The sequence below is a fragment of the Coregonus clupeaformis genome, chromosome 17 (genome assembly GCF_020615455.1).
Source record: "Coregonus clupeaformis isolate EN_2021a chromosome 17, ASM2061545v1, whole genome shotgun sequence".
In the NCBI taxonomy this organism is placed as follows: Eukaryota; Metazoa; Chordata; class Actinopteri; order Salmoniformes; family Salmonidae; genus Coregonus; species Coregonus clupeaformis.
This window is the reverse complement of record NC_059208.1, coordinates 25966599-25993419: the sequence shown is the minus strand read 5'-3', so window position 1 is coordinate 25993419 and position 26821 is coordinate 25966599. Positions and strand designations below refer to the sequence as shown.

The 26821-nt window shown below is 43.8% G+C and overlaps 1 protein-coding gene across 2 annotated transcripts; it reads left to right on the top strand.

Moving 5' to 3' along the window:
* Positions 1-3284: 3284 nt before the first annotated feature.
* On the top strand, positions 3285-25748 carry LOC121543752 (kinesin-like protein KIFC3). Of its 2 annotated transcripts, XM_045226224.1 has the most exons (20): positions 3285-3465; positions 3918-4110; positions 4830-4935; positions 5251-5423; positions 5722-5983; positions 12832-13025; positions 17552-17617; positions 17920-18057; positions 18740-18937; positions 19103-19276; positions 19772-19919; positions 21703-21833; positions 22101-22212; positions 22338-22522; positions 22691-22795; positions 22959-23089; positions 23331-23451; positions 24264-24393; positions 24689-24918; positions 25210-25748. In XM_045226224.1, the coding sequence occupies exons 2-20, from the start codon at positions 4012-4014 to the stop codon at positions 25339-25341; spliced, it is 2835 nt and encodes a 944-aa protein (XP_045082159.1). In that variant the 5' UTR covers positions 3285-3465; positions 3918-4011; the 3' UTR covers positions 25342-25748. The 2 variants fall into 2 exon arrangements, with proteins under 2 accessions (XP_045082159.1, XP_045082160.1); XM_045226225.1 differs by lacking the exons at positions 3285-3465; positions 3918-4110 and adding an exon at positions 4465-4549.
* Positions 25749-26821: the final 1073 nt, after the last annotated feature.

The following is a 26821-nucleotide window of genomic DNA, read 5'->3' as shown; positions in this document are numbered from 1 at the left end:
ATGGGGTTGTGGTAACTTGTGTCTGTACATACATAAACAATGGGGTTGTGGTGACTCGTGTCTGTACATACATAAACAATGGGGAAGTGGTAACTCGTGTCTGTACATACATAAACAATGGGGTTGTTGTGACTCATGTCAGTACATACATAAACAATGGGGTTGTGGTGACTCGTGTCTGTACATACATAAACAATGGGGTAGTGGTGACTCGTGTCTGTACATACATAAACAATGGGGTTGTGGTGACTCGTGTCTGTACATAAACAATGGGGTTGTGGTGACTCGTGTCTGTACATACATAAACAATGGGGATGTGGTGACTCATGTCTGTACATACATAAACAATGGGGTTGTGGTGACTTGTGTCTGTACATACATAAACAATGTGGTTGTGGTGACTCGTGTCTGTACATACATAAACAATGGGATTGTGATGACTCGTGTCTGTACATACATAAACAATGGGGTTGTGGTGACTCGTGTCTGTACATACATAAACAATGGGGTTGTGGAGACTCATGTCTGTACATACATAAACAATGGGGTTGTGGTGACCCGTGTCTATACATACATAAACAATGGGGTTGTGGTGACTCATGTCTGTACATAAACAATGGGGTTGTGGTGACTCGTGTATGTACATACATAAACAATGGAGTTGTGGTGACTCGTGTCTGTACATAAACAATGGGGTTGTGGTGACTCGTGTCTGTACATACATAAACAATGGGGATGTGGTGACTCATGTCTGTACATACATAAACAATGGGGTTGTGATGACTTGTGTCTGTACATACATAAACAATGTGGTTGTGTTGACTCGTGTCTGTACATACATAAACAATGGGATTGTGGTGACTCGTGTCTGTACATACATAAACAATGGGGTTGTGGTGACTCGTGTCTGTACATACATAAACAATGGGGTTGTGGAGACTCATGTCTGTACATACATAAACAATGGGGTTGTGGTGACCCGTGTCTGTACATACATAAACAATGGGGTTGTGGTGACTCGTGTCTGTACATACATAAACAATGGGGATGTGGTAACTCGTGTCTGTTCATACATAAACAATGGGGTTGTGGTGACTCATGTCTGTACATACATAAACAATGGGGTTGTGGTGACTCGTGTCTGTACATACATAAACAATGGGGTTGTGGTGACTCATGTCTGTACATACATAAACAATGGGGTTGTGGTGACCCACGTCTGTACATAAACAATGGGGTTGTGGTGACTCGTATCTGTACATACATCAACAATGGGGTTGTGGTGACTCGTGTCTGTACATACACTATCAGTCAAAGGTTTGGACACACTTACTCATTCAAGGGTTTTTCTTTATTTTTGCAATTTCTTACATTGTAGAATAATAGTGAAGACATCAAAACTATGAAATAACACATCACAATCATGTAGTAACCAAAATAGAGTTAAACTAATCAAAATATATTTGAGATTTGAGATTCTTCAAATAGCCACCCTTTGCCTTGATGACATCTTTGCTCACTCTTGGCATTCTCTCAACCAGCTTCATGAGGTAGTCACCTGGAATGTATTCAATTTACAGGTGTGCCTTCTTAAAAGTTAAATTGTGGAATTTCTTTCCTTCTTAATGCGTTTGAGCCAATCAGTTGTGTTGTGACAAGATAGGGGGGAGGGGTATACAGAAGATAGCCCTATTTGGTACAAGACCAAGTACATATTATGGCACGAACAGCTCAGATAAGCAAAGAGAAACAACAGTTCATCATTACTTTAAGACATGAAGGTCAACACGGAAAATTTCAAGATCTTTGAACGTTTTTTCAAGTGCAGTCGCAAAAACCATCAAGCACTATGATGAAACTGGCTCTCATGAGGACTGCCACAGGAATGGAAGATGCAGAGTTACCTCTGCTGCCGAGGATAAGTTCATTAGAGTTACCAGCCTCAGAAATTGCAGCCCAAATAAATGCTTCACAGAGTTCAATTAACAGACACATCTCAACATCAACTGTTCAGAGGAGACTGTGTGAATCAGGCCTTCATGGTCGAATTACTGCAAAGAAACTACTACTAAAGGACACCAATAAGAAGAAGAGACCTGCTTGGGCCAAGAAACACAAGCGGTGGAGATTTGTCCTTTGGTCTGGAGTCCAAATTGGAGATTTTTGGTTCCAACCGCCTTGGCTTTGTGAGACACGGTGTGGGTGAACGGATGATCTCTGCATGTGTAGTTCCCACCGTAAAGCATGGAGGAGGAGGTGTTATGGTGTGGGGGTGCTTTGCTGGTGACACTGTCTGTGATTTATTTAGAATTCAAGGCACACTTAACCAGCATGGCTACCACAGCATTCTGCAGCGATACACCATCCCATCTGGTTTGGGCTTAGTGGGACTATCATTTGTTTTTCAACAGGACAATGACCTAACACACCTCCAGGCTGTGTAAGAGCTATTTGACCAAGAAGGAGAGTGATGGAGTGCTGCATCAGATGACCTGGCCTCCACAATCCCCCGACCTCAACCCAATTAAGATGGTTTGGGATGAGTCGGACGGCAGAGTGAAGGAAAAGCAGCCAACAAGTGCTCAGCATATGTGGGAACTCCTTCAAGACTGTTGGAAAAGCATTCCAGGTGAAGCTGGTTGAGTGAATGCCAAGTGTGTGCAAAGCTGTCATCAAGGCAAAGGGTGGCTATTTGAAGAATCTCAAATATAAAATATATTTTGATTTGTTTAACACTTTCTTGGTTACTACCTGATTCCATATGTGTTATTTCAAAGTTTTGATGTCTTCACTATTATTCTACAATGTAAAAAATTGTAAAAATAAAGAAAAACCCTGGAATGAGTAGGTGTGTCCAAACGTTTGACTGGTACTGTACATAAACAATGGGTTGTGGTGACTTGTGTCTGTACACATAAACAATGGGTTGTTGTGACTAGTGTCTGTACACATAAACAATTAGTTGTTGTGACTAGTGTCTGTACACATAACCAATGGGTTGTTGTGACTCGTGTCTGTACACACATAACCAATGGGTTGTTGTGACTTGTGTCTGTGCACATAACCAATGGCTACTGATCCTTTCCATGTGAGTGCCCATCAGATAGTATCAGTGACTGGCTTGTCTCTCCTCTCCTCCAGCATGAGGCCCTACAACCCCCAACACAATCAATCTCCATCTCAGCTGCTTGCTTCACCACTGCAGAGAGCTGCACTGAGCATGCCCGCTGCATCTGCAGCCTGTGGATGGATGGAGTGGAGAGGAGGAGGAGAGAGAGAGAGAATCACACAGGAGCTGCTGTTCAGTGCAGGGATGCTGCTGCAGCAGAGAGGAGAGGGGCTGCAAGGGGTGCTTCAGCATTAACAATAACAGACAAAACAGGGAGGACACAGAATGTTGTGGTGGAATGCAGAATGTTGGAATGTCTGGAATGGACATCATTAATGAAATGAAGACAAGTATGGGTAAGAAAGGAGAAGATCAAATGCTTCAGAGGGATGAAGGAGAGGAGAGGAGGAGCGTTTTAAGATCAGAAAATGGACAAAGAGGAGGATGCAAGGATAACCTCTGGGGAAAGATCAAGCGTAACCAGCCAGATCTATGCTAATCGGTCTTTCTCTGTGGTATCCTCATCCGTCAGCATTTGATCTTTTAGCTGCCAGAGCCTTTGTTGTCAGTCAATGGGCTTCACTCCTTGGGAATAGATCTGGTGTCTTGAAAATTAATGGGCTATAGAACGACATTGTCATTCTCTCTCTCTCTCTCTCTCTCTCTCTCTCTCTCTCTCTCTCTCTCTCTCTCTCTCTCTCACTCTCTTTCCTCTCACTCACTCTCTTTCCTCTCACTCTCTCCCCCCCCTCTCTCTCGCTCCTTTCTCTCTCTCTTCCTTTTCTTTCTCTCTTTCTCCTCTCTGCAGAGTGAGCCGAGGCAGTGTTATAGTTTGACAGTGTCTCCCTGGGTATCTATTTCTGCGGCTGTCACTGTAACAGTGGCTCCCAGACGGAGGGGAGATGTATGCCTTCTACTCCCTGCTAGTTTACATCTTCTACACTGTCTTCAAGAAGGAGGAGGAAGAAGCTCTGGAAGCTGCCCAGTATGGAGCCTCAGCGGTGAGTCTAGTCACAGCGTCTGCATCCCAAATTGCACCCTATTCCCTATATAGTGCACTACAGTGCACTACTATAGTGCACTTTGAAGCTCACAATGTGTAGTATGTAGATGCCTCAGTAGTGAGTCTAGTAACAGTGTGTAGCTACAGTCCTCAGTAGAGTCTAGTAACAGTGTGTAGCTACAGTCCTCAATAGAGTCTAGTAACAGTGTAGCTACAGTCCTCAGTAGAGTCTAGTAACAGTGTGTAGCTACAGTCCTCAGTAGAGTCTAGTAACAGTGTAGCTACAGTCCTCAGTAGAGTCTAGTAACAGTGTGTAGCTACAGTCCCACTGGGTTCCTTTGTCTTGTCATCAGAGGATGACAACCAACCGGTAACCAGCACCAGGACCACCAATCCCATGACAGCAGGGAAACTGCTATAGATACTGAGCTATTTATGTAAGTTTACTGTCTGGGGGATATGTTACTGGTAATCTCACAAATGTACAGCTGAAATGCTATTTTATGTACGTAGAGAGAGATGTTCATGCTGGTCATACATATTGTGTAGGTAAATTGTATATCGGGAACAGCAGCTGGGCTGACATTGACATTGCAGGCTGGCAGTGTGTATGTGTGTGTGTGTTGTGTCTGTGTTGGAGGTAAATACAGTATTTAGTAACACTAACGTCTGTTTCTGCTCTCTGCCATCACCCTGTCTGTCTGTTGCTGTGATCAGGAGCCAGGACGGGTTTCCATGGAAACAAGGAGCAGGAGGAAGAAAGGCCACACCCTCAGGATGGAGAGGAAGAAAAGGGGGCGTGGCAGCAGGTTGAGTGACTCCAGTGAGTGGATGCTTTACGACAACAATGTTTATAAATAGAAGTATCTGTAACACCGGTTAAATACTTAACTATAGTACTTGCTACTGACAGATATCAGTGATAATTGCTGTTATTATGGTATAGATAGATATTTTTCATGGTGATCGATAAATACTTAAATACCAGGCCTAATGATAATAGCTACTGTAGAATAGGAATATCAGGAATGATGTTAGCTACTGTTTTGATATGGTATAGCTCTCATGGTGATTTCTCATGGTGATTGATCATATGAATTCATGCCCTTTATTCAAATGTTGATGTATTTTCTTCAAGGCAGTAGTAGTGATAGTGACGGCCTGTCCCTGAGTGACGAAGGTGATGATGGTGGTGGAGGCGGTGAAGTGCCCGAAATCCCAGCATGCACTCCTCTGGGTGCCTTCCTGTCCTTTAAGCAGGAGGACGAGAAGAGGAGGGAGGCCCAGGAACAGCTGGAGACGGCAGGAAAGGTAGGCTTCACCACAAACACCTTGGCGCCCTATTCCCTATAGGTCCACAGGCCATTGGTCAAAAGTAGTGTACAATATAGGGTCCCATTTACACAATAGTACTGTTTGCTTCTAGTTCTAGCCATGACCTTCTTAGAACTGATGCATTATCTAAACTTTCTAAAGCCACATTTCCCTCCTGGTCTAGTTGTGGGAGTCTCCCTTGGTTTAGTACACACAGACAGTAGTTCACGCAGTAAATAGTACAATTGCTTCTAGGCCTGAAATACATCTAAACCCACATTTCCTCCTGGTCCAGTTGATGTCTGAGTCTCCCTTGGTGGCGGTGATGTCCCACTTGCTGAGTTTTCTGGAGCAGTACTCCCACCTCCAGCAGCTGCAGCAGCAGGCTGATCAGTACCGGGTCCAGCTGAAGAGGCACCGGGCCCAGCACCGCCGCCAGATGAAGGCCCTGAGGACATCGTACCGCCAGAGGCTGAGAGATAAGAACAGCGTCATCGACAGCCTGGAGGAGGCCATCACCACCCAGCAATACACGCCGAGCACCCCGGGGAGCGACGGTGAGAGAGAGGGGGGTTGGGGGGGTTGGGGGGTTGTTAGGTGGGGAGAGAAGATGGAAGGAGTCATTTTAAGGAGATTTATGGTAAAAGGTCATAAATGGGATGATATGGGAGGGAGGGAGGGAGGGAGGGAGGGAGGGAAGGAGTGTGGCAGGGAGCGTGGATTCTAGTTTATACTACAGAGTAAAGAAGACAGGCTACACTTGACTGAGATATTAACTATTTATTTAGTGCTTCTATGAAAAAACCCAGTGGATGGTTATAATGTCTTGCACCACTTGGTGAGAGTGGCTATGGAAACTCAGGTATTTGCTGTTACTGTAGAGAGACTAGGGACGAGACAGTGTTAGACTCATAAAGAGCAGAGGTGGGTAATATCCCCATAGGGCCCTGGTCAAAAGTAGTCCACTATAATAGGGTGCCATTTGGGACAAAGTATAGGGCAGAGAGTTTAGGAGAAATACAATCTATTCCACCATTTTCAGATATACCCCTCTACAAAGTAACTATAGTTTCTATATTAAATAATTTCACTGTTTGTCTGTCTGAATACACAGTAGAGAGAGATGTTGATGTGTAGCAGGCTTCTTAGAAGAGGGATGTTGGTGTAAATCAAGTTGGAATTAGGGATGAGGAATGACATCAGACTGTGGCTATGTCCCAAATGGCACCCTATTCCCTGTCTAGTGGCCTTTGGCTGGTCAAAAGTAGTGCACTACATAGAGAATAGGTTGCCATTTGGGATGCAAACTAACTGATCTAAAAGCAATGGATGGTTTTGAGGGATCTGCTCTCCTTTAGATTTGACCAATGTTCTGTTCTGGACATGGAACAGAAGGACAGCCCTCCATCACCCTTATCAACCTATCAGTGTGTGTGTGTGTGTGAGCAGCATATACGCACATACTTGTGTGTGTTGCTGTATGTGTATAATATCATGAATGTACTGTAACGTGTGTGTTGGGCTCTTATGTGTGACAGTAATCTCGGCACCCAAAACCAAATCAGCTACTCATTTGAATGTTTAGGATGTCATGAAAGACTGGTGCGACAGTGACAGTGAGCTCTGCTAAGTAAGTGATCCCTCCTCTCTCCTAATGCAGTATACTCCTCTCTGACTAGTACCACATAACCCTGGAGAAACATGCCACTAGATGACCCAAAGGTGGCTCTCTCTGCTCTGCAGCAGAATGTGGGGCTTTCCTAAGTGGGAGACCTCAGGCATTACTGCCTCTCATTACGCGTTAGACAGCGTTAGATAAAGAGATGGATGGATGGATGGAGGTACTATGGTTCTATGGTACTTGGCCAGTGAATCAGTTGTTATATCATGAATAAACTATCCCTGTGAGTGCTGCTTTCTCTCCCCTCCACTGTGAGTAGAGCACTTACTTACCAGCCTCCGGCACATGCTAGATGCTAGACCTCCACATGTACCGTGTCAGATATAAATAGCCCTGGGACAGGGATGGGAGGGGGGCACTTCCCACAGTTCCCAGTGTTATGATCCTGGTGGAGGAAAGGAAAGGTTGTTTGGTTGTTTTCTGCAGGTCTGAGCTCCCTGCCTCTCTGAGGTGTTGTCAACAGCCACAATGTATGCATCCCACTCCCAAATGGCAACCTATTCCCTATATAGTGCACTACTTTTGACCAGAGCCCTGGGGGAATAGGGTAACATTTGGGATGCAGACTGTGTGTTATGGTGGTGGAGGAAAGAAAAAGCTTTTTTCTGCAGGCTGGTCTGAGCAGAAAAGCAGTGGTGTAAAGTACTTAAATAAAAATACTTTAAAGTATTACTTAAGTAGTTTTTGGGTTATCTGTACTTTACTTTACTATTTACTTTTACTCCACTATATTCCTAAAGAAAATAATGTACTTTTTACTCCATACATTTTCCCTGACACCCAAAAGTACTCACTACATTTTAAATGCTCAGGCAGGACAGGAAAATGGTCCAATTCACACACTTATCAAGAGAACATCCCTGGTCATCCCTACTGCCTCTGACCTGGCAGACTCACTAAACCCAAATGCATCATTTGTAAATTATGTCTGAGTGTTGGAGTGTGCAACTGGCTATCCGTACAATAAAAAAAACAAGAAAAGTGTGCCGTCTGGTTTGCTTAATATAAGGAATTTGAAACAATTTATTTGTTTACTTTTACTTTTGATACTTAAGTATATTTAAAACCAAATGCTTTTAGACTTTTACTCAAGCAGTATTTTGCTTGGTGACTTTCACTTTTACTTGAGTCATTTTCTATTAAGGTATCTTTACTTTTACTCAAGTATGATAATTGGGTACTTTTTCCACCAATGCAGAAAAGCGCTCTGCCTCTCTGAGGTGATGTCAACAGCAGCTACTGTAGTGTGTTGTGCTGTTCTCCTGCTTTGGTGTTGGTTTTGAAGACAGTGTTCTACCACTTCTATCCTGATGTGTTTTGATGATGATCTACAAAGTGTGTGAGTTGGGGATTCTCCTAAATCACCAGTCATTCATACCCAAATACTCTCTATAATGTTGTAAATGTGCATGTTGTGCAAAGCTGAAACACCTTCCACATTTCTCATATCATTAGTTGTATGCACTTGTTTATCATCAAGCTAGTGTACAACACAGTGTTTAAACACTCCCTGTGATAATGTTGCTTTATTCTAGTTAGACAATGTTAAATAGACTGCTCTTTGAGACATTAACATTTACCCAAACTTCATTTAGCATGTGAGGTAAAATACAGGTCTAACTAGCAGGGTGATGCCATTACTTCCACCCGAGTGTAAAGCATTAAAGCCCATATTCACCACATCACGTTTTCCCAGGATCACGTGTCTGCATCTGCCCTTGAGTTAAACATCCAGCATCTCCTCTGGCTATGTAGACCCCCCCCCCCCCTCATCCCCCTGCCCTGTCTCCCTCCAATCACCACCTCTCCCCATCTCCTAAAACAGTGACACAGCACAGCAGAGCTGACAGAGGCTGCCTGGTTGATTAGTGTAGAGTTCAGCAAAGAGAAACAGAAACAGTCCTGGCAGAGACAGAACACCATAAATCATGCAGCAGGAGGAAACTGATTAAAAAGCTACTGGGCACGATGTTCTGAGAGGCTACGTCCCAAATGGCACCCTATTCCCTTTCTAGTGCACTACCTTTGACCGGGGCCCAAAAGCACTGTAGCGTTGGTCAAAAGTAGTGCACTAGAAAGAGGATAGGGTGCCATCTGGGACGCAGTATTGGTCTCACTTGCTTTGCCTGAACTTTATAAAGGTTTTAAACTAAAGGCAGGAAGTCAGTGCTTGTGAGTGTGGACCATGCACCTTCACTTTGTGCATTAGATGGTAGGTAGAGACAGGCAGGCCGTACGTGAGTGGCTGACATTATCCCATACTAACTTTTAGGGTAGTAAGCTGTAGGTACATGATGGAATGGGGATAATATAGCAATAATGTGCCCTTGAATATACTGGCTACGTCCCAAATGGCACCCTATTCCCTCTATAGTGCACTACTTTTGACCAGAGCCCGATGGGCTCTATGTAGGTAATAGGGTTCTAATTGGGATGGAGACAGGATGTGGGTGACTATACTAGTCTCTGGGGACTGACATTATGGCTTGCGATTATGTGACTACTGTGTGACTACTGTGTGACTACTGTGCGACTACCATGTGACTACTGTGTGGCTACCATATAACTACTGTGTGACTACCATGTGATTACTGTGTGACTACAATGTGGCTACTGTGTGACTACAATGTGACTACCATGTGACTGACAGAGACTACCATGTGACTACCGTGTGACTGATACAGTGGGGAGAACAAGTATTTGATACACTGCCGATTTTGCAGGTTTTCCTACTTACAAAGCATGTAGAGGTCTGTAATATTTATCATACGTACACTTCAACTGTGATAGACGGAATCTAAAACAAAAATCCAAAAAATCACATTGTATGATTTTTAAGTAATTCATTTGCATTTTATTGCATGACATAAGTATTTGATCACCTACCAACCAGTAAGAATTCCGGCTCTCACAGACCTGTTAGTTTTTCCTTAAGAAGCCCTCCTGTTCTCCACTCATTACCTGTATTAACTGCACCTGTTTTAACTTGTTACCTGTATAAAATACACCTGTCCACACACTCAATCAAACAGACTCCAACCTCTCCACAATGGCCAAGACCAGAGAGCTGTGTAAGGACATCAGGGATAAAATTGTAGACCTGCACAAGGCTGGGATGGGCTACAGGACAATAGTCAAGCAGCTTGGTGAGAAGGCAACAACTGTTGGCGCAATTATTAGAAAATAGAAGAAGTTCAAGATGATGGTCAATCACCCTCGGTCTGGGGCTCCATGCAAGATCTCACCTCGTGGGGCATCAATGATCATGAGGAAGGTGAAGGATCAGCCCAGAACTACACGGCAGGACCTGGTCAATGACCTGAAGAGAGCTGGGACCACAGTCTCAAAGAAAACCATTAGTAACACACTACGCCGTCATGGATTAAAATCCTGCAGCGCACGCAAGGTCCCCCTGCTCAAGCCAGCGCATGTCCAGGCCCGTCTGAAGTTTGCCAATGACCATCTGGATGATCCAGAGGAGGAATGGGAGAAGGTCATGTGGTCTGATGAGACAAAAATATAGCTTTTTGGTCTAAACTCCACTCGCCGTGTTTGGAGGAAGAAGAAGGATGAGTACAACCCCAAGAACACCATCCCAACCGTGAAGCATGGAGGTGGAAACATCATTCTTTGGGGATGCTTTTCTGCAAAGGGGACAGGACGACTGCACCGTATTGAGGGGAGGATGGATGGGGCCATGTATCGCGAGATCTTGGCCAACAACCTCCTTCCCTCAGTAAGAGCATTGAAGATGGGTCGTGGCTGGGTCTTCCAGCATGACAACGACCCGAAACACACAGCTAGGGCAACTAAGGAGTGGCTCCGTAAGAAGCATCTCAAGGTCCTGGAGTGGCCTAGCCAGTCTCCAGACCTGAACCCAATAGAAAATCTTTGGAGGGAGCTGATAGTCCGTATTGCCCAGCGACAGCCCTGAAACCTGAAGGATCTGGAGAAGGTCTGTATGGAGGGGTGGGCCAAAATCCCTGCTGCAGTGTGTGCAAACCTGGTCAAGACCTACAGGAAACGTATGATCTCTGTAATTGCAAACAAAGGTTTCTGTACCAAATATTAAGTTCTGCTTTTCTGATGTATCAAATACTTATGTCATGCAATAAAATGCAAATTAATTACTTTAAAATCATACAATGTGATTTTCTGGATTTTTGTTTTAGATTCCGTCTCTCGCAGTTGAAGTGTACATATGATAAAAATTACAGATCTCTACATGCTTTGTAAGTAGGAAAACCTGCAAAATCGGCAGTGTATCAAATACTTGTTCTCCCCACTGTATGTGACTACTATTTGACTGCTATGTGACCACTATGTGACTACTGTGTAACTCCTGTGTGACTGCTATGTGAATACTGTGTGACTACTGTGTGACCACTATGTGACTACTGTATGACTACTGTGTGACTACTATTTGACTGCTATGTGACTGCTATGTGACTACTATGTGACTACTGTGCGGCTGATATGTGACTGCTATGTGACTACTGTGTGACTGTGGTGTGACTACTGTTTGACTACTGTATGAGTACTACTAGACTACTATGACTACTGTGTGACTACCATGTATGTGTACATCGTGTGTGTGATTACTATACTGTGTTTTAAGTGCACAATGAGTTTCATTAATATTGCAACACTTACACATACCATGGTACAGAGTATGTATCCAATCTTTCCTGGATATATTTAGAAAGAGGTCAGGTAATAGTGATGTTGATATATTGAATTTCTACTTGATGATGATAGTGGTGATAGTGGTGATGATGATAGTGGTGATAGTGGTGATGATGATACTAGTGATAGTGGTGATGATGATAGTAGTGATATTAATGATAGCGGTGATAGTGGCGATGATGATAGTGGTGATATTGGTGATGATGATAGTGGTGATGATGATAGTGGTGATAGTGGTGATGATGATAGTGTTGATAGTGTTGATGATGATAGTGGTGATGATGATAGTGGTGATAGTGGTGATGATGATAGTGGTGATGATGATAGTGGTGATAGTAATGATAGTGGTGATGGTGATAGTGGTGATGATGATAGAGGTGATAGTGGTGATGGTGATAGTGGTGATAGTGCCGATGATGATAGTGGTGATAGTAATGCTAGTGGCGATGATGATAGTGGTGATAGTGGCGATAGTAATGATAGTGGTGATGATGATAGTGGTGATAGTGGCGATGATGATAGTGGTGATGATGATAATGGTGATAGTAATGCTAGTGGTGATGATGATAGTGGTGATGATGATAGTGGTGATAGTAATGATAGTGGTGATGATGATAGTGGTGATAGTAATGATAGTGGTGATGATGATAGTGGTGATAGTGGTGATAGTAATGATAGTGGTGATAGCAGTGATGATGATAGTGGTGATAGTGGTGATCTTGATGATGATAGTGGTGATAGTGGTGATAGTGGTGATGTTGATGTTGATGATGATTGTGTTGATGTTGTTGATAGTGATGATAGTAGTGATGATGATGATGATGATGATGCTAGTGGTGATAGTGATGATGATGCTAGTGGTGATAATGATGATGATGATGGTGATGAGGATGATGGTGGTGATGCTGATGCTGGTGATGATGGTGATGATGATGAAGATGATGAAGATGATCATGATGATAATAATACTGCTGCTGATGATAATGAGTATAATGATGAAGATGTCTATCCTAATCCTAGAGTATTGTCTGCCTTTAGGTGAGTGTGGTGCTGATGTCCCTGGGGCCGGGGCTGGGGCTGGGGCTGGGGCAGGGCTCCACAGGCTGGTAGAGTCTCTGTATGGACTACAGGGAGAGAAGAGCCAGCTGAGGGGAGAACTACGGCTGCTGCACTCCCAACTGGAGCAGAGAGAACAGGACCGACACTCACGAGTACAGGTCTTCCAACAGCAGGTACAGTACATCACACATGCATACGCACACACGAATGTAAGCACACACACACACATATATGCATGCAAGCACGGACTCACACACACATGCACGTACGCATGCACACACATCCCACACGCACACAGAGAGAGAGAGAGAGAGAGAGAGAGAGAGAGAGAGAGAGAGAGAGAGAGAGAGAGAGAGAGAGAGAGAGAGAGAGAGAGAGAGAGAGAGAGAGATTGAGAGAGAGAGAGAGAGAACGAGAGAGAGAGAACGAGAGAGAGAGAAAAAGAGAGAGAGAGAAAGCTACATGGATGCATACTTACAGACAAACACCCAGCACCCCATACGGAAAATTAATATATGGCAATATACAGTACCAGTCAAAAGTTTGGACACACCTACTCATTCAAGGGTTTTTCTTTATTTTTACTGTTTTCTACATTGTAGAATAATAGTGAAGACATCAAAACTATGAAATAACACATATGGAATCATGTAGTAACTAAAAAAGTGTTAAACAAATCAAAATATATTTTATATTTGAGATTCTTCAAATAGCCACCCTTTGACTTGATGACAGCTTGACACACTCTTGGCAATCTCTTAACCAGCTTTATGAGGTAGTCACCTGGAATGTATTTCAATTAACAGGTGTGCCTTGTTAAAAGTTAATTTGTGGAATTTCCTTCCTTCTTAATGTCTTTGAGCCAATCAGTTGTGTTGTGACAAGATAGGGTTGGTATACAGAAGATAGCCCTATTTGGTAAAAGACCAAGTCCATATTATGGCAAGAACAGCTCAAATAAGCAAAGAGAAACAACAGTCCATCATTACTTTAAGACATGAAGGTCAGTCAATCCGGAAAATTTCAAGAACTTTGAAAGTTTCTTCAAGTGCAATCGCAATAACCATTAAGCGATATGATGAAACTGGCTCTCATGAGGACCACCACAGGAAAGTAAGACCCAAAGTTACCTCTGCTGCAGAGGATAAGTTCATTCGAGTTACCAGCCAAGTAACAGACACATCTCAACATCAACTGTTCAGAGGAGACTGCTTGAATCAGGCCTACATGGTGTAATTGCTGTAAAGAAACCACTACTAAAGGACACCAATAAGAAGAAGAGACCTGCTTGGGCCAAGAAACACGAGCAATGCACATTAGACGGGTGGAAATCTGTCCTTGGTCTGATGAGTCAAAATTTGAGATTTTTGGTTCCAACCGCCGTGTCTTTGTGAGATGCAGAGTAGGTGAACGGATGATCGCTGCATGTTTGATTCCCACCGTGAAGCATGGAGGAGGAGGTGTGATGGTGCTTTGCTGGTGACACTGTCTGTGATTATTTAGAATTAAATTATTTAGCATGGCTACCACAGCGATACGCCATCCCATCTCGTTTGCGCTTAGTGGGACTATCATTTGTTTTTTAACAGGACAATGACCCAACACACCTCCAGGCTATGTAAGGGCTATTTGACCAAGAAGGAGAGTGATGGAGTGCTGCATCAGTTGACCTGGCCTCCACAATCACCCGACCTCAACCCAATTGAGATGGTTTAGGATGAGTTGGACGGCAGAGTGAAGGAAAACCAGCCAACAAGTGCTCAGCATATGTGGGAACTCCTTCAAGACTGTTGGAAAAGCATTCCAGGTGAAGCTGGTTGAGAGAATGCCAAGAGTGTGCAAAGCTGTCATCAAGGCAAAGGGTGGCTACTTTGAAGAATATCAAATATATTTGATTTGTTTAACACTTTTTTGGTTACTACCTGATTCCATATGTGTTATTTCATATTTTTGATGTCTTCACTATTATTCAAAAATAAAGAAAAGCCTTGAATGAGTAGGTGTATCCAAACTTTTGACTGGTACTGTATGTGCTCATGTGTGACACATTTAGCATTCAAATGTTTATTACATACAGTGGGGAAAAAAAGTATTTAGTCAGCCACCAATTGTGCAAGTTCTCCCACTTAAAAAGATGAGAGAGGCCTGTAATTTTCATCATAGGTACATGTCAACTATGACAGACAAATTGAGGAAAAAAAATCCAGAAAATCCCATTGTAAGATTTTTAATGAATTTATTTGCAAATGATGGTGGAAAATAAGTATTTGGTCACCTACAAACAAGCAAGATTTCTGGCTCTCACAGACCTGTAACTTCTTCTTTAAGAGGCTCCTCTGTCCTCCACTCATTACCTGTATTAATGGCACCTGTTTGAACTTGTTATCAGTATAAAAGACACCTGTCCACAACCTCAAACAGTCACACTCCAAACTCCACTATGGCCAAGACCAAAGAGCTGTCAAAGGACACCAGAAACAAAATTGTAGACCTGCACCAGGCTGGGAAGACTGAATATGCAAAAGGTAAGCAGCTTGGTTTGAAGAAATCAACTGTGGGAGCAATTATTAGGAAATGGAAGACATACAAGACCACTGATAATCTCCCTCGATCTGGGGCTCCACGCAAGATCTCACCCCGTGGGGTCAAAATGATCACAAGAATGGTGAGCAAAAATTCCAGAACCACACGGGGGGACCTAGTGAATGACCTGCAGAGAGCTGGGACCAAAGTAACAAAGCCTACCATCAGTAACACACTATGCCACCAGGGACTCAAATCCTGCAGTGCCAGACGTGTCCCCCTGCTTAAGCCAGTACATGTCCAGGCCCGTCTGAAATTTGCTAGAGTGCATTTGGATGATCCAGAAGAGGATTGGGAGAATGTCATATGGTCAGATGAAACCAAAATAGAACTTTTTTGGTAAAAACTCAACTCGTCGTGTTTGGAGGACAAAGAATGCCGAGTTGCATCCAAAGAACACCATACCTACTGTGAAGCATGGGGGTGGAAACATCATGCTTTGGGGCTGTTTTTCTGCAAAGGGACCAGGACGACTGATCCGTGTAAAGGAAAGAATGAATGGGGCCATGTATCGTGAGATTTGGAGTGAAAACCTCCTTCCATCAGCAAGGGCATTGAAGATGAAACGTGGCTGGGTCTTTCAGCATGACAATGATCCCAAACACACCGCCCGGGTAACGAAGGAGTGGCTTCGTAAGTAGCATTTCAAGGTCCTGGAGTGGCCTAGCCAGTCTCCAGATCTCAACCCCATAGAAAATCTTTGGAGGGAGTTGAAAGTCTGTGTTGGCCAGCGACAGTCCCAAAACATCACTGCTCTAGAGGAGATCTGCATGGAGGAATGGGCCAAAATACCAGCAACAGTGTGTGAAAATCTTGTGAAGACTTACAGAAAACGTTTGACCTGTGTCATTGCCAACAAAGGGTATATAACAAAGTATTGAGAAACTTTTGTTATTGACCAAATACTTATTTTCCACCATAATTTGCAAATAAATTCATTAAAAATCCTACAATGTGATTTTCTGGATTTTTTTTTCTAATTTTGTCTGTCATAGTTGACGTGTACCTATGATGACAATTACAGGCCTCTCTCATCTTTTTAAGTGGGAGAACTTGCACAATTGGTGGCTGACTAAATACTTTTTTTCCCCACTGTATATGTCCCTTTATATGTCACAATACATCTTAACAATATGTGTTAACGTATATGTTACGGGAGCATTATTTCAGTGATACTTGTAGTCATGGTAATAAACCAAACGACAAAAAATAAATAAATAAATATGTCATTTAATTCCTGTTATTTTTTCTTCTTCTCAATCCAGCCATTTGACTGTTTTAAGACGGTCCCTTTGTTGCACCTTGGGAAGCGCTTCATGACAGTGTCTTTGTTGCACCTTGGGAAGCGCTTCATGACAGTGTCTGTGGAGGGAGAGCAACGACTAGAAGATAACGAACACATAGAACAGTTAGGGGTTGAGTTTGGGCTCATAAATACAATCAGATTCAGTTTAATAAGAAATCCTTGACCATTAATGCCCTATTTGCAATGATTGATTTGTAAATTAATTTAAGGGATAGTTAACTTTTTTACACCTTATAGTCATTCAGATGGTTCCTTACCCTGAAAGTAGTCTATGGGCCAGGAGAAACTGTATTCCATGGTTCAGAGTGGTTTAAATAGCCACTACTAACTTGAGGGGATTCGACCACAAACACTGAACTTTGTCTAATTGCCCCCATCACCCCCATAGTTGTTTTGCTAGCCATCTGACTATAAGATGTAAAAAAGTTAACTATCCCTTTAATATCTTTAATTCATTTAATTGAAATTGGCCCCAACCCTGTTATGGGGTATTCATGTTTAAAGGGACGCTGAGAGATTTAGAGAATTAGGTCATTTTTCTACTCCCCCAGTCAGATGAACTCATTAATACATTTTTTATGTTTCTGCGTGCAGTTTGGAGATTATTGAAGTTAGCGTGCCATGAGTAACTTATAAGTAATATTATTTTTAAAATATCATGACAATACCTGCACACTTTGCAATCAATTAACAAAAACCTACTCTCCTGTTATTGTGGTCACTTTTTCTGTCCTTTTTCTCCCCGTCTTCGTCACTTTAAGCTTCTTGTACAAGACTACAGACTACAGACTTTCCCTGTTTCCTCCCCAGATTGACGAGCTGAAGAGCTGCATCGAGGAGCGGGAGGAGGAGCTGTCCAGACTAAGAACTGACTCTGTAAGCTTTCATGAGAATCTGCTCCATTTGTTATCAGTAAAGCTGCCACAAGGCATTTTAACACTGCTGCTGTAGTCTGAGACTAAATGGTGAAGTGTGAAAATCCTTATGGTGTGTCAGCATTGAGGTATATTTCAATGGCTTGTTTTTAAACCTATAGGGAAATCATACTGGTAAGGCAACAAGCAGGCAATATTGTGGGACCAGTATTGACAGGTAGAACATATCCATCATGCTTTAGTATGATATAACTTTTTCATCATGCTTTAGTGCTTACTGTAATCCATTTTGTTCCTCTTCAGGGAGCCACAGACTCGGAGAAGCGGGTTGTGTGTCTGTCAGCAGAGAACGAGAGTCTGAAACAGAGTCTGACTGTCACCCAGGGCCTCCTGCAGCAGCTCTCTGTCATCCCCTCCCAGTCCAGCTCTGTACTCATCAAGGTGAGAGTCAGGCTGAGTCCCAAACGACACCCTATTCCCTATACAGTATATATAGATATATACTTTTCACCAGGACCCATAGGGCTATGGTCAACAGTAGTGCACTAAATAGGGGAAAGGGTGCTATTTGGGACGCAGCCCCAGAAGTACTGCTGTCTGTCTGTGAGCTCATCACTAACAGACGAGGAGCTGTCCCACTATATCGGCCAAAACCACAAATGATTCTGTGTTTTGATTTTCTAATGGTGTCTTTAGAAATCGCTCTGTCATTTCCTGGTTGCTAACATTCTAATTGTTCGCCTAATTTCAGTTTATGTGACAAAACAAGCAGGTATAGTGTAGAGAATCATTGTACCATCTAAACCGCTGTGAAGTATATTTTCCATAACCAAAAAATATTGCATTTTCAGCTGTTTGAAGCTGGTGTACAAAACCAAAATTGAAAAATGCTAAAATTAAACTTAAGAACGGGAAGCATAGAAATAGCGCACATAGAACAAACAGATCTACCGCTTCTTAGACTTGCTTTCAATGAGAATGACAGATCTAAAACTGACATTTCTATGTGAATTTGGTCGTGCTCTGTGTCTCACCCTGTAGGAGAATGTTCTCTCTAATGGTGCTCTGTCTCCCCCTTTAGGAGAATGTTCACTCTAACGGTGCTCTGTGTCTCCCCCTGTAGGAGAATGAGAACCTGCGCAGCCGGGTGCAGCAGCTGGAGAGTTCCCTGCAGCAGCAGGCTGATCAGCTGTCTTGCCTGGAGAGACAGAGCGAACAAAGCGAGTGGAGGAGAGGAGAGGAGCAGAGGAGAAAAGAGGAGAGAGTGAGGGAGCTGCAGCTAGACCTGGATAAAGAGAGGGCCAAAGAGCCACAGGTCAAGGTAGGGATAGTCTGCAAGAGACACCTTACTGTATATACAATACGTTTTCATTCAAATGAAGCTGATAACAGGTTTCTGATTGTTTGGAATCAGAAACCGGTCTTGTTGAATAAATTGATTTATATTAAATGAAGTTGTAACCTTCATTGTTATTTTCCCTGCCAGATTGTCACTCATACTGTGGAGGTGGAGTCACCGGCGACGCTGAGGCAATTGGCTGAGGCCACAGAGAGGAACGAGCAGCTGTCAGAGAAACTGACCAATCAGAACGAGAAGTGCAGACAACTTGAGGAGCACATCAGGAAGTCAGATGAATTCAGCTGTAACCTGCAACACAAGGTGAGAACCAATGAAAAGTCACCTGCAACACAAGGTGAGAACCAATGAAAAGTCACCTGCAACACAAGGTGAGAACCAATGAAAGGTCACCTGCGACACCAGGTGAGAACCAATGAAAAGTCACTGTATTGGTTTGAATGTCCTCAGAAAAAGGTGAATATGTTGCGTGAAATATTCATGAAGAAATATTACATACCTGAGAAAACTGTATTCTACTTCAAAGTTCACGATGATGAGATTTAACAGTTAAATTATTAACAAATGAAGAAACTAAAGAGGATTATACTAACCTCCATTCCTACCAAGCTATTGTCTGCATCCCATATGGCACCCTATTCCATATATCACGTACTACTTTAGACCAGGGCCCATGTTGGCCAGAGCCCAATGGGCCCTGGTCTATAGTAGTACACTAAATAGGGAATAGGTTGGGACGCATACAATTCATGAACCTCATCATCACATGCTGAATGTGAATGTGACTGCCTCTCCCAGATTGCAGCGTACGAGCGGGAGATCAGTGTACTGCAGGAGGAGCTGCTGAAGGAGATAGGTCACCTGGAGGAGAAGAAGGAGGAGGCTGTGAAGGCTGCAGCGACCTGCTCCGTAGAACACTTCCAGAGCCTGCAGGACCAGTTCTTTAGTGAGTCCCATCTAATACAACCTTCAGAAGCTTCTACAGGCTGTGCTACACATACAGTGGGGAGAACAAGTATTTGATACACTGCCGATTTTGCAGGTTTTCCTACTTACAAAGCATGTAGAGGTCTGTAATTTTTATCATAGGTACACTTCAACTGTGAGAGACGGAATCTAAAACAAAAATCCAGAAGATCACATTATATGATTTTTAAGTAATTAATTTGCATTTTATTGCATGACATAAGTATTTGATCACCTACCAACCAGTAAGAATTCCGGCTCTCACAGACCTGTTAGTTTTTCTTTAAGAAGCCCTTCTGTTCTCTACTCATTACCTGTATTAACTGCACCTGTTTGAACTCGTTACCTGTATAAAAGACACCTGTCCACACACTCAATCAAACAGACTCCAACCTCTCCACAATGGCCAAGACCAGAGAGCTGTGTAAGGACATCAGGGATAAAATTGTAGACCTGCACAAGGCTGGGATGGGCTACAGGACAATAGGCAAGCAACTTGGTGAGAAGGCAACAACTGTTGGCGCAATTATTAGAAAATGGAAGAAGTTCAAGATGACGGTCAATCACCCTCGGTCTGGGGCTCCATGCAAGATCTCACCTCGTGGGGCATCAATGATCATGAGGAAGGTGAGGGATCAGCCCAGAACTACACGGCAGGACCTGGTCAATGACCTGAAGAGAGCTGGGACCACAGTCTCAAAGAAAACCATTAGTAACACACTACGCCGTCATGGATTAAAATCCTGCAGCGCACGCAAGGTCCCCCTGCTCAAGCCAGCGCATGTCCAGGCCCGTCTGAAGTTTGCCAATGACCATCTGGATGATCCAGAGGAAGAATGGGAGAAGGTCATGTGGTCTGATGAGACAAAAATAGAGCTTTTTGGTCTAAACCCCACTCGCCGTGTTTGGAGGAAGAAGAAGGATGGGTACAACCCCAAGAACACCATCCCAACCATGAAGCATGGAGGTGGAAACATCATTCTTTGGGGATGCTTTTCTGCAAAGGGGCTAGGACGACTGCACCGTATTGAGGGGAGGATAGATGGGGCCATGTATCGCGAGATCTTGGCCAACAACCTCCTTCCCTCAGTAAGAGCATTGAAGATGGGTCGTGGCTGGGTCTTCCAGCATGACAACGACCCGAAACACACAGCCAGGGCAACTAAGGAGTGGCTCCGTAAGAAGCATCTCAAGGTCCTGGAGTGGCCTAGCCAGTCTCCAGACCTGAACCCAATAGAAAATCTTTGGAGGGAGCTGAAAGTCCGTTTTGCCCAGCGACCGCCCCGAAACCTGAAGGATCTGGAGAAGGTCTGTATGGAGGAGTGGGCCAAAATCCCTGCTGCAGTGTGTGCAAACCTGGTCAAGACCTACAGGAAACATATGATCTCTGTAATTGCAAACAAAGGTTTCTGTACCAAATATTAAGTTCTGCTTTTCTGATGTATCAAATACTTATGTCATGCAATGAAATGCAAATTAATTACTTAAAAATCATACAATGTGATTTTCTGGATTTTTGTTTTAGATTCCGTCTCTCACAGTTGAAGTGTACCTATGATAAAAATTACAGACCTCTACATGCTTTGTAAGTAGGAAACACTGCCGATTTTGCAGGTTATCAAATACTTGTTCTCCCCACTGTATATGCTATGATGGGCTTGTCGAATCTGGGTGCGGTTGATTCATAGAATATTGTGTTTCATGCTCATCACCATTGAGCAAGCTGTGACAGTCTCTCTCTCTCTGTGTGTGTCCTATGGCAGACCTGCAGAAGCGTCTGACAGCGCTCCCTCCGACCCTGTGCACCATGAAGACAGACTACGCCAGCCTGAGGAGCCAGGTCCGCAACTTCTCCGACTTCTACGGAGCAGCCATCACCGACGCCAAGAAACAGGTCCCACAAAACACTGCTGCTGGATTAACAAGCATTGTTTAAAGTCAAATCAAATCAAACTTTATTTAAAGCGCGTTTAAAACCACAAAACAGTAAATCAATAAAATGAAGGAGATAAAAAAAACAGAAGGCAATAAAAGAGATGAATAAAAGAACATGGAAGAAAAAATGATGTTTAAAGTAACAGTAAAGATAGAACACTGATTAAAGGCCAAGCTCAAAAGGTGTGGTATGTATTTACCGTTTTCCTATGGTCTGTCTGTGTAGATATCAGCCACTATGAGTGAGATGTCGGAGGCCAACAAGGACCTCCTGGAGAAGTACAGGAAGGAGGTGGCACTGCGGAGGAAGTACCACGAGCAGCTGGTCGAGCTCAAAGGTACGGTGAAACAAAGTCCGGATGAAGGAAAGAAGACTGGAGGAGGAAGCCTATTTATTCTATTGGGGGAAAAAACATTATATATGAGGTTGTATCATTATTAAATAAACTGTCATTGTTGCTAGGCAACATCCGTGTGCTGTGCCGTGTGAAGCCGGTTCTGAAGGAGGACCAGCATGAGGAGGGCCAATCGGTGGTGGTAACTACTGACCCCAATAACGAATCAGCTCTCTCCGTGCTGAAAGGGCAGGGCCGCAGCCACAACTTTGAACTGGACCGTGTCTTCCACCCTCAGGCCACTCAGGAAGAGGTACTGAGAAACTCCGCCTCCATTACGAGACACAGTGCTGTCACTTCTCTATCTATTTAAATGAGTGGACGCCATGATGGTATTCCAGTTTCTGTGGTGTGACTCAAAAACAGCAGTGACTGTGAACGATACACACTTGCTAACCTTTGGCTTTCTATTGTGTCTAAGGTCTTCCAGGAGATCGAGCCCCTTGTGACATCCTGTATAGATGGATATCACGTCTGCATCTTTGCCTACGGGCAGACTGGCTCTGGGAAGACCTACACCATGGAGGTATGTTGTAGCACTGCGTAATGTAATGTATGGTTTATACATGTGTTCTTAAGTCCTAAGCCTTCATATAAAGTGTTACCACAGATTGTAATGAGAAAGAAGGCTGAATATTTGATAAAAAATTACTCATTGTATCAAAATCTCCATAATTTGTTGTTGTCAGGGCAGCACAGAGAACCCAGGCATCAATCAGCGTGCTCTGAAACACCTGTTCAGTGAGATAGAGGACAGGAAGGACATGTGGACGTACACCGTGAGTGTCAGCTCTGTGGAGATCTACAACGAGGTGCTCAGGTACCTTCCCTCTCAATGGCTGGCAGAAAAATATCCAGCGTTTAGAAGTGGTGATATGTTTTATTATTCATTATTCTAATCTTCTGTTTTTTATTAGTGCTACTATATTGTTTTATAGTAATAAACAAGGTCTAGGAGTTAAATATATGAAAAGTGCTTTAAGTTAGGATTAGTGATAAACTGAGAATAGAGCTACTTTCTAACTCTGAATCTGACTAACCTGTTCCTGTTCTGTCCCCAGAGACCTGTTGAGTAAGGATGGAGAGAAGCTGGATATTAAGATCAACCCAGACGGGACAGGACAGCTGCACGTCCCTGGACTCAGGGTCATCGAGGTCAAGAGCTTCCAACACATCAAGAAAGTGAGGAGACTCACATAAATTTTTCTTAGGGTGAAAGTCTTGGTAACTTTCAAAGTCCTGGTAACTTTCCCAAAATTCCAGGGATTTCCTGCTGATTGGTGGAATCTTCCAACCATGATTTCTGGAAAACCTCAGAATGCTGGGAAAGTTACATTTACGTCATTTAGCAGACGCTCTTATCCAGAGCGACTTACAGTTAGTGCATACATTATTCTTTTTTTTTCTTCATACTGGCCCCCGTGGGAATCGAACCCACAACCCTGGCGTTGCAAATGCCATGCTCTACCAACTGAGCTACCTCCCTGCCGGCCATTCCCTCCCCTACCCTGGACAACGCTGGGCCAATTGTGCGCCGCCCCATTGGTCTCCAGAGCCTGGATTCGAACCAGGATCTCTAGTGGCACAGCTAGCACTGCGATGCAGTGCCTTAGACCACTGCGCCACTCGGGAGTTACCATACACTTTTTTCAGTGAGACTGATTTCTCCAACTATATTAATATATATTTTCCTTGACTTTTCGCCTTGACCTTAATAATAATTGAATATACTGTATATGCCATTTAATAGACGCTTTTATCCAAAGCAATTTACAGTCATCCGGCATACATTTGTTGTATAGGTGTCCCAGGGAATAGAACCCAAAATCCTGGCGTTGCAAGCGCTATGCTCTACCAACTGAGCCATATATATCCATTAGAACCCTAATGGTTAATTTACTGTAATGTATACAATCATATGAAAGTATGCCAAGTGCAAGTTTCCTATAATTCCACACCACATTTTCATGAACTCTGTCACTGTTCCTGTGCAGCTTCTGGCGCAGGCGCGTCGTAACAGAATCACCTTCGGGACCCAGATGAACCAGCACAGCTCTCGTTCCCATGCCCTTCTCATGATCACTGTGCTGGGGACTGACCTGGCCAGCGGGGCCAAGATCACAGGTACGTAACACACACCTTAGAGACTGGACACAGTCACAACTAACTGTTATAAGCAGCAGGTGGCAGCCCTATCGCCTCTGACCAGAACAGCAGCTGTCATTTTCTGTTAATTTCCCGGCGATTCTACGCGCGGAATCGCCACTTCTCATCGACACCCGCTACTTTTCAAGGTGTGTTTTGTCCGGGATGCGCAACTCATTTGGCAAGTGGGTCGGTTCCAGATATTGACACGATTCAAGGGACCAGAAAATGTTCCGTTAACGACGCACGGGCGATGTTTTTGTGACATCTGCAGGCAAGTTGAACCTGGTAGACTTGGCTGGCTCTGAGAGGGTCTGGAAGTCAGGAGCTGAGGGAGAGAGGCTGAAGGAGGCCCAGAACATCAACCGCTCCCTGCTGGCTCTGGGGGACGTCATCCAGGCTCTGAGGGGGAAGGAGAAACACATCCCCTTCAGAAACAGTCGCCTCACATACCTGCTGCAGGACTCACTGGGCAAGGGCAACAAGACGGCCATGGTAGTGCAGGTAGGGACACACACAACAGTACATCTGATACACACAGATTATAATGTCTGTATATCCATCTATATGTACACTCATAGGGCTGGCTTCCCGGACATTAAGCCTGATCCTGGACTATAAAGCATTCTGAATGGAGAAGTCCATACTGTGTTTAGCCTACACATTACAAGACAACTAGGCTATGGTGGTGCAGCCAGGTATACACAGCATAGAGTACAGTACATCAAACACACTGATTACACTGTCATGTTTGTCTGCAAGTGTCTTCTATCTGATCCTCTGGTCCTCCTCCAGGTGTCTGCTCTGGAGAGTAATGTGGGAGAGACCATGTGTTCTCTGAAGTTTGCTGAGAGGGTTTGTAAGGTGGAGCTGGGGCCTGCAGCCAGGAAGATACAGAGAGGAGGGGGAAGCCATCAGTGTGACTAGAACTCCACTCCCTGAAATCATCCAACTTCCTGTTCCCATGGACAATGAGGACTACAGGGACTCAACAGACACACAGCCAACCAAATACATCAACAAGCAATAACAACAACAAGCAACTGCTCTCGCCAGTCAGTCAATCTATCAGTCTGTCTATCAGTCAGCCAGTCTCAGTCTATCAGTCAGCCTGTCTGTCAGCCAGTCAGTCAATCTATCAGTCTGTCTATCAGTCAGCCAGTCTATCAGTATAAAAGCTACCAGGTGTGTATTCATTGAGATGAAATAGAGAATATTGCAGATTCTCTAGTCTATTGATCATAATGTATGTTCATGTCATGCACAGGAGGTTGGTGGCACCTTAATTGGGAAGGACAGGCTCATGGTAATGGCTGGAGCGGAATTAGTAGAATTGTATCAAATACATCAAACACATGGTTTCCAGGTGTTGGACGCCATTCCATTTGCTACGTTCCGGCCATTATTATGAGCCGTTCTCCCCTCAGCAGCCTCCACTGATGTCACGTCTGTTGAACGTTCTGTAACTTTACATCCTCCTGAACAGACCCCAGCTGTAACGTTACACCCTCCTGAACAGACCCCAGCTGTAACGTTACACCCTCCTGAACAGACCCCAGCTGTAACGTTACACCCTCCTGAACAGACCCCAGCTGTAACGTTACACCCTCCTGAACAGACCCCAGCTGTAACGTTACACCCTCCTGAACAGACCCCAGCTGTAACGTTACATCCTCTTGAACAGACCCCAGCTGTCTAAAACTATCCTGATAAAGAAGGGCTATAACTTGAGGTTTCTGTGACAACGTCATCAGGATAACAGATAAGAGTCAGGGATAAGAAGGCTCTACTCTCTCCTGTCTGCTGCTGTTTAGATAAGGCTCTACTCTCTCCTGTCTGCTGCTGTTTAGATAAGGCTCTACGGTCTCCTGTCTGCTGCTGTTTAGAAATGGCCCTTATCTATCAGCTCATCTGCATGATGCACCAACCAGTATGACATCATCAACAACAACACACTAACCCGAGTGCCAAGACAACCTTTGAAACTTCCTACTAGAACCACAACTAAACAACAAATGCTGTTTCCTTTGACTGAATCGCCAGAAGTTCTTCATCAGGGGTTGTATGTTCCAAGCATCTCAGAATAGGAGTGCTGGTCTAGGATCAGGTATTCCCTGTAATGTAATCTTATTCATTATGACCTGAGAGGCAAAACTGATCCTAGATCAGCACTTCTACTCAGACATTTTGTGAATGCAGGCCCTGAATGCGATTTCCACCATCACAATGCTTAGAGATGCTGCTTCATAATCAAATATGTTCGCCAAGAGAGGAGTGCCACAGTAGACACATTTGTGCTGTTCTATTCTTGAAGTATTAATAATCAAGCTATATCTTCTATATAATAACACATTATTTTCCTGCTGTAGCAACCTGGCTCAAATTAAGATCCTACATCTGTAGCCTC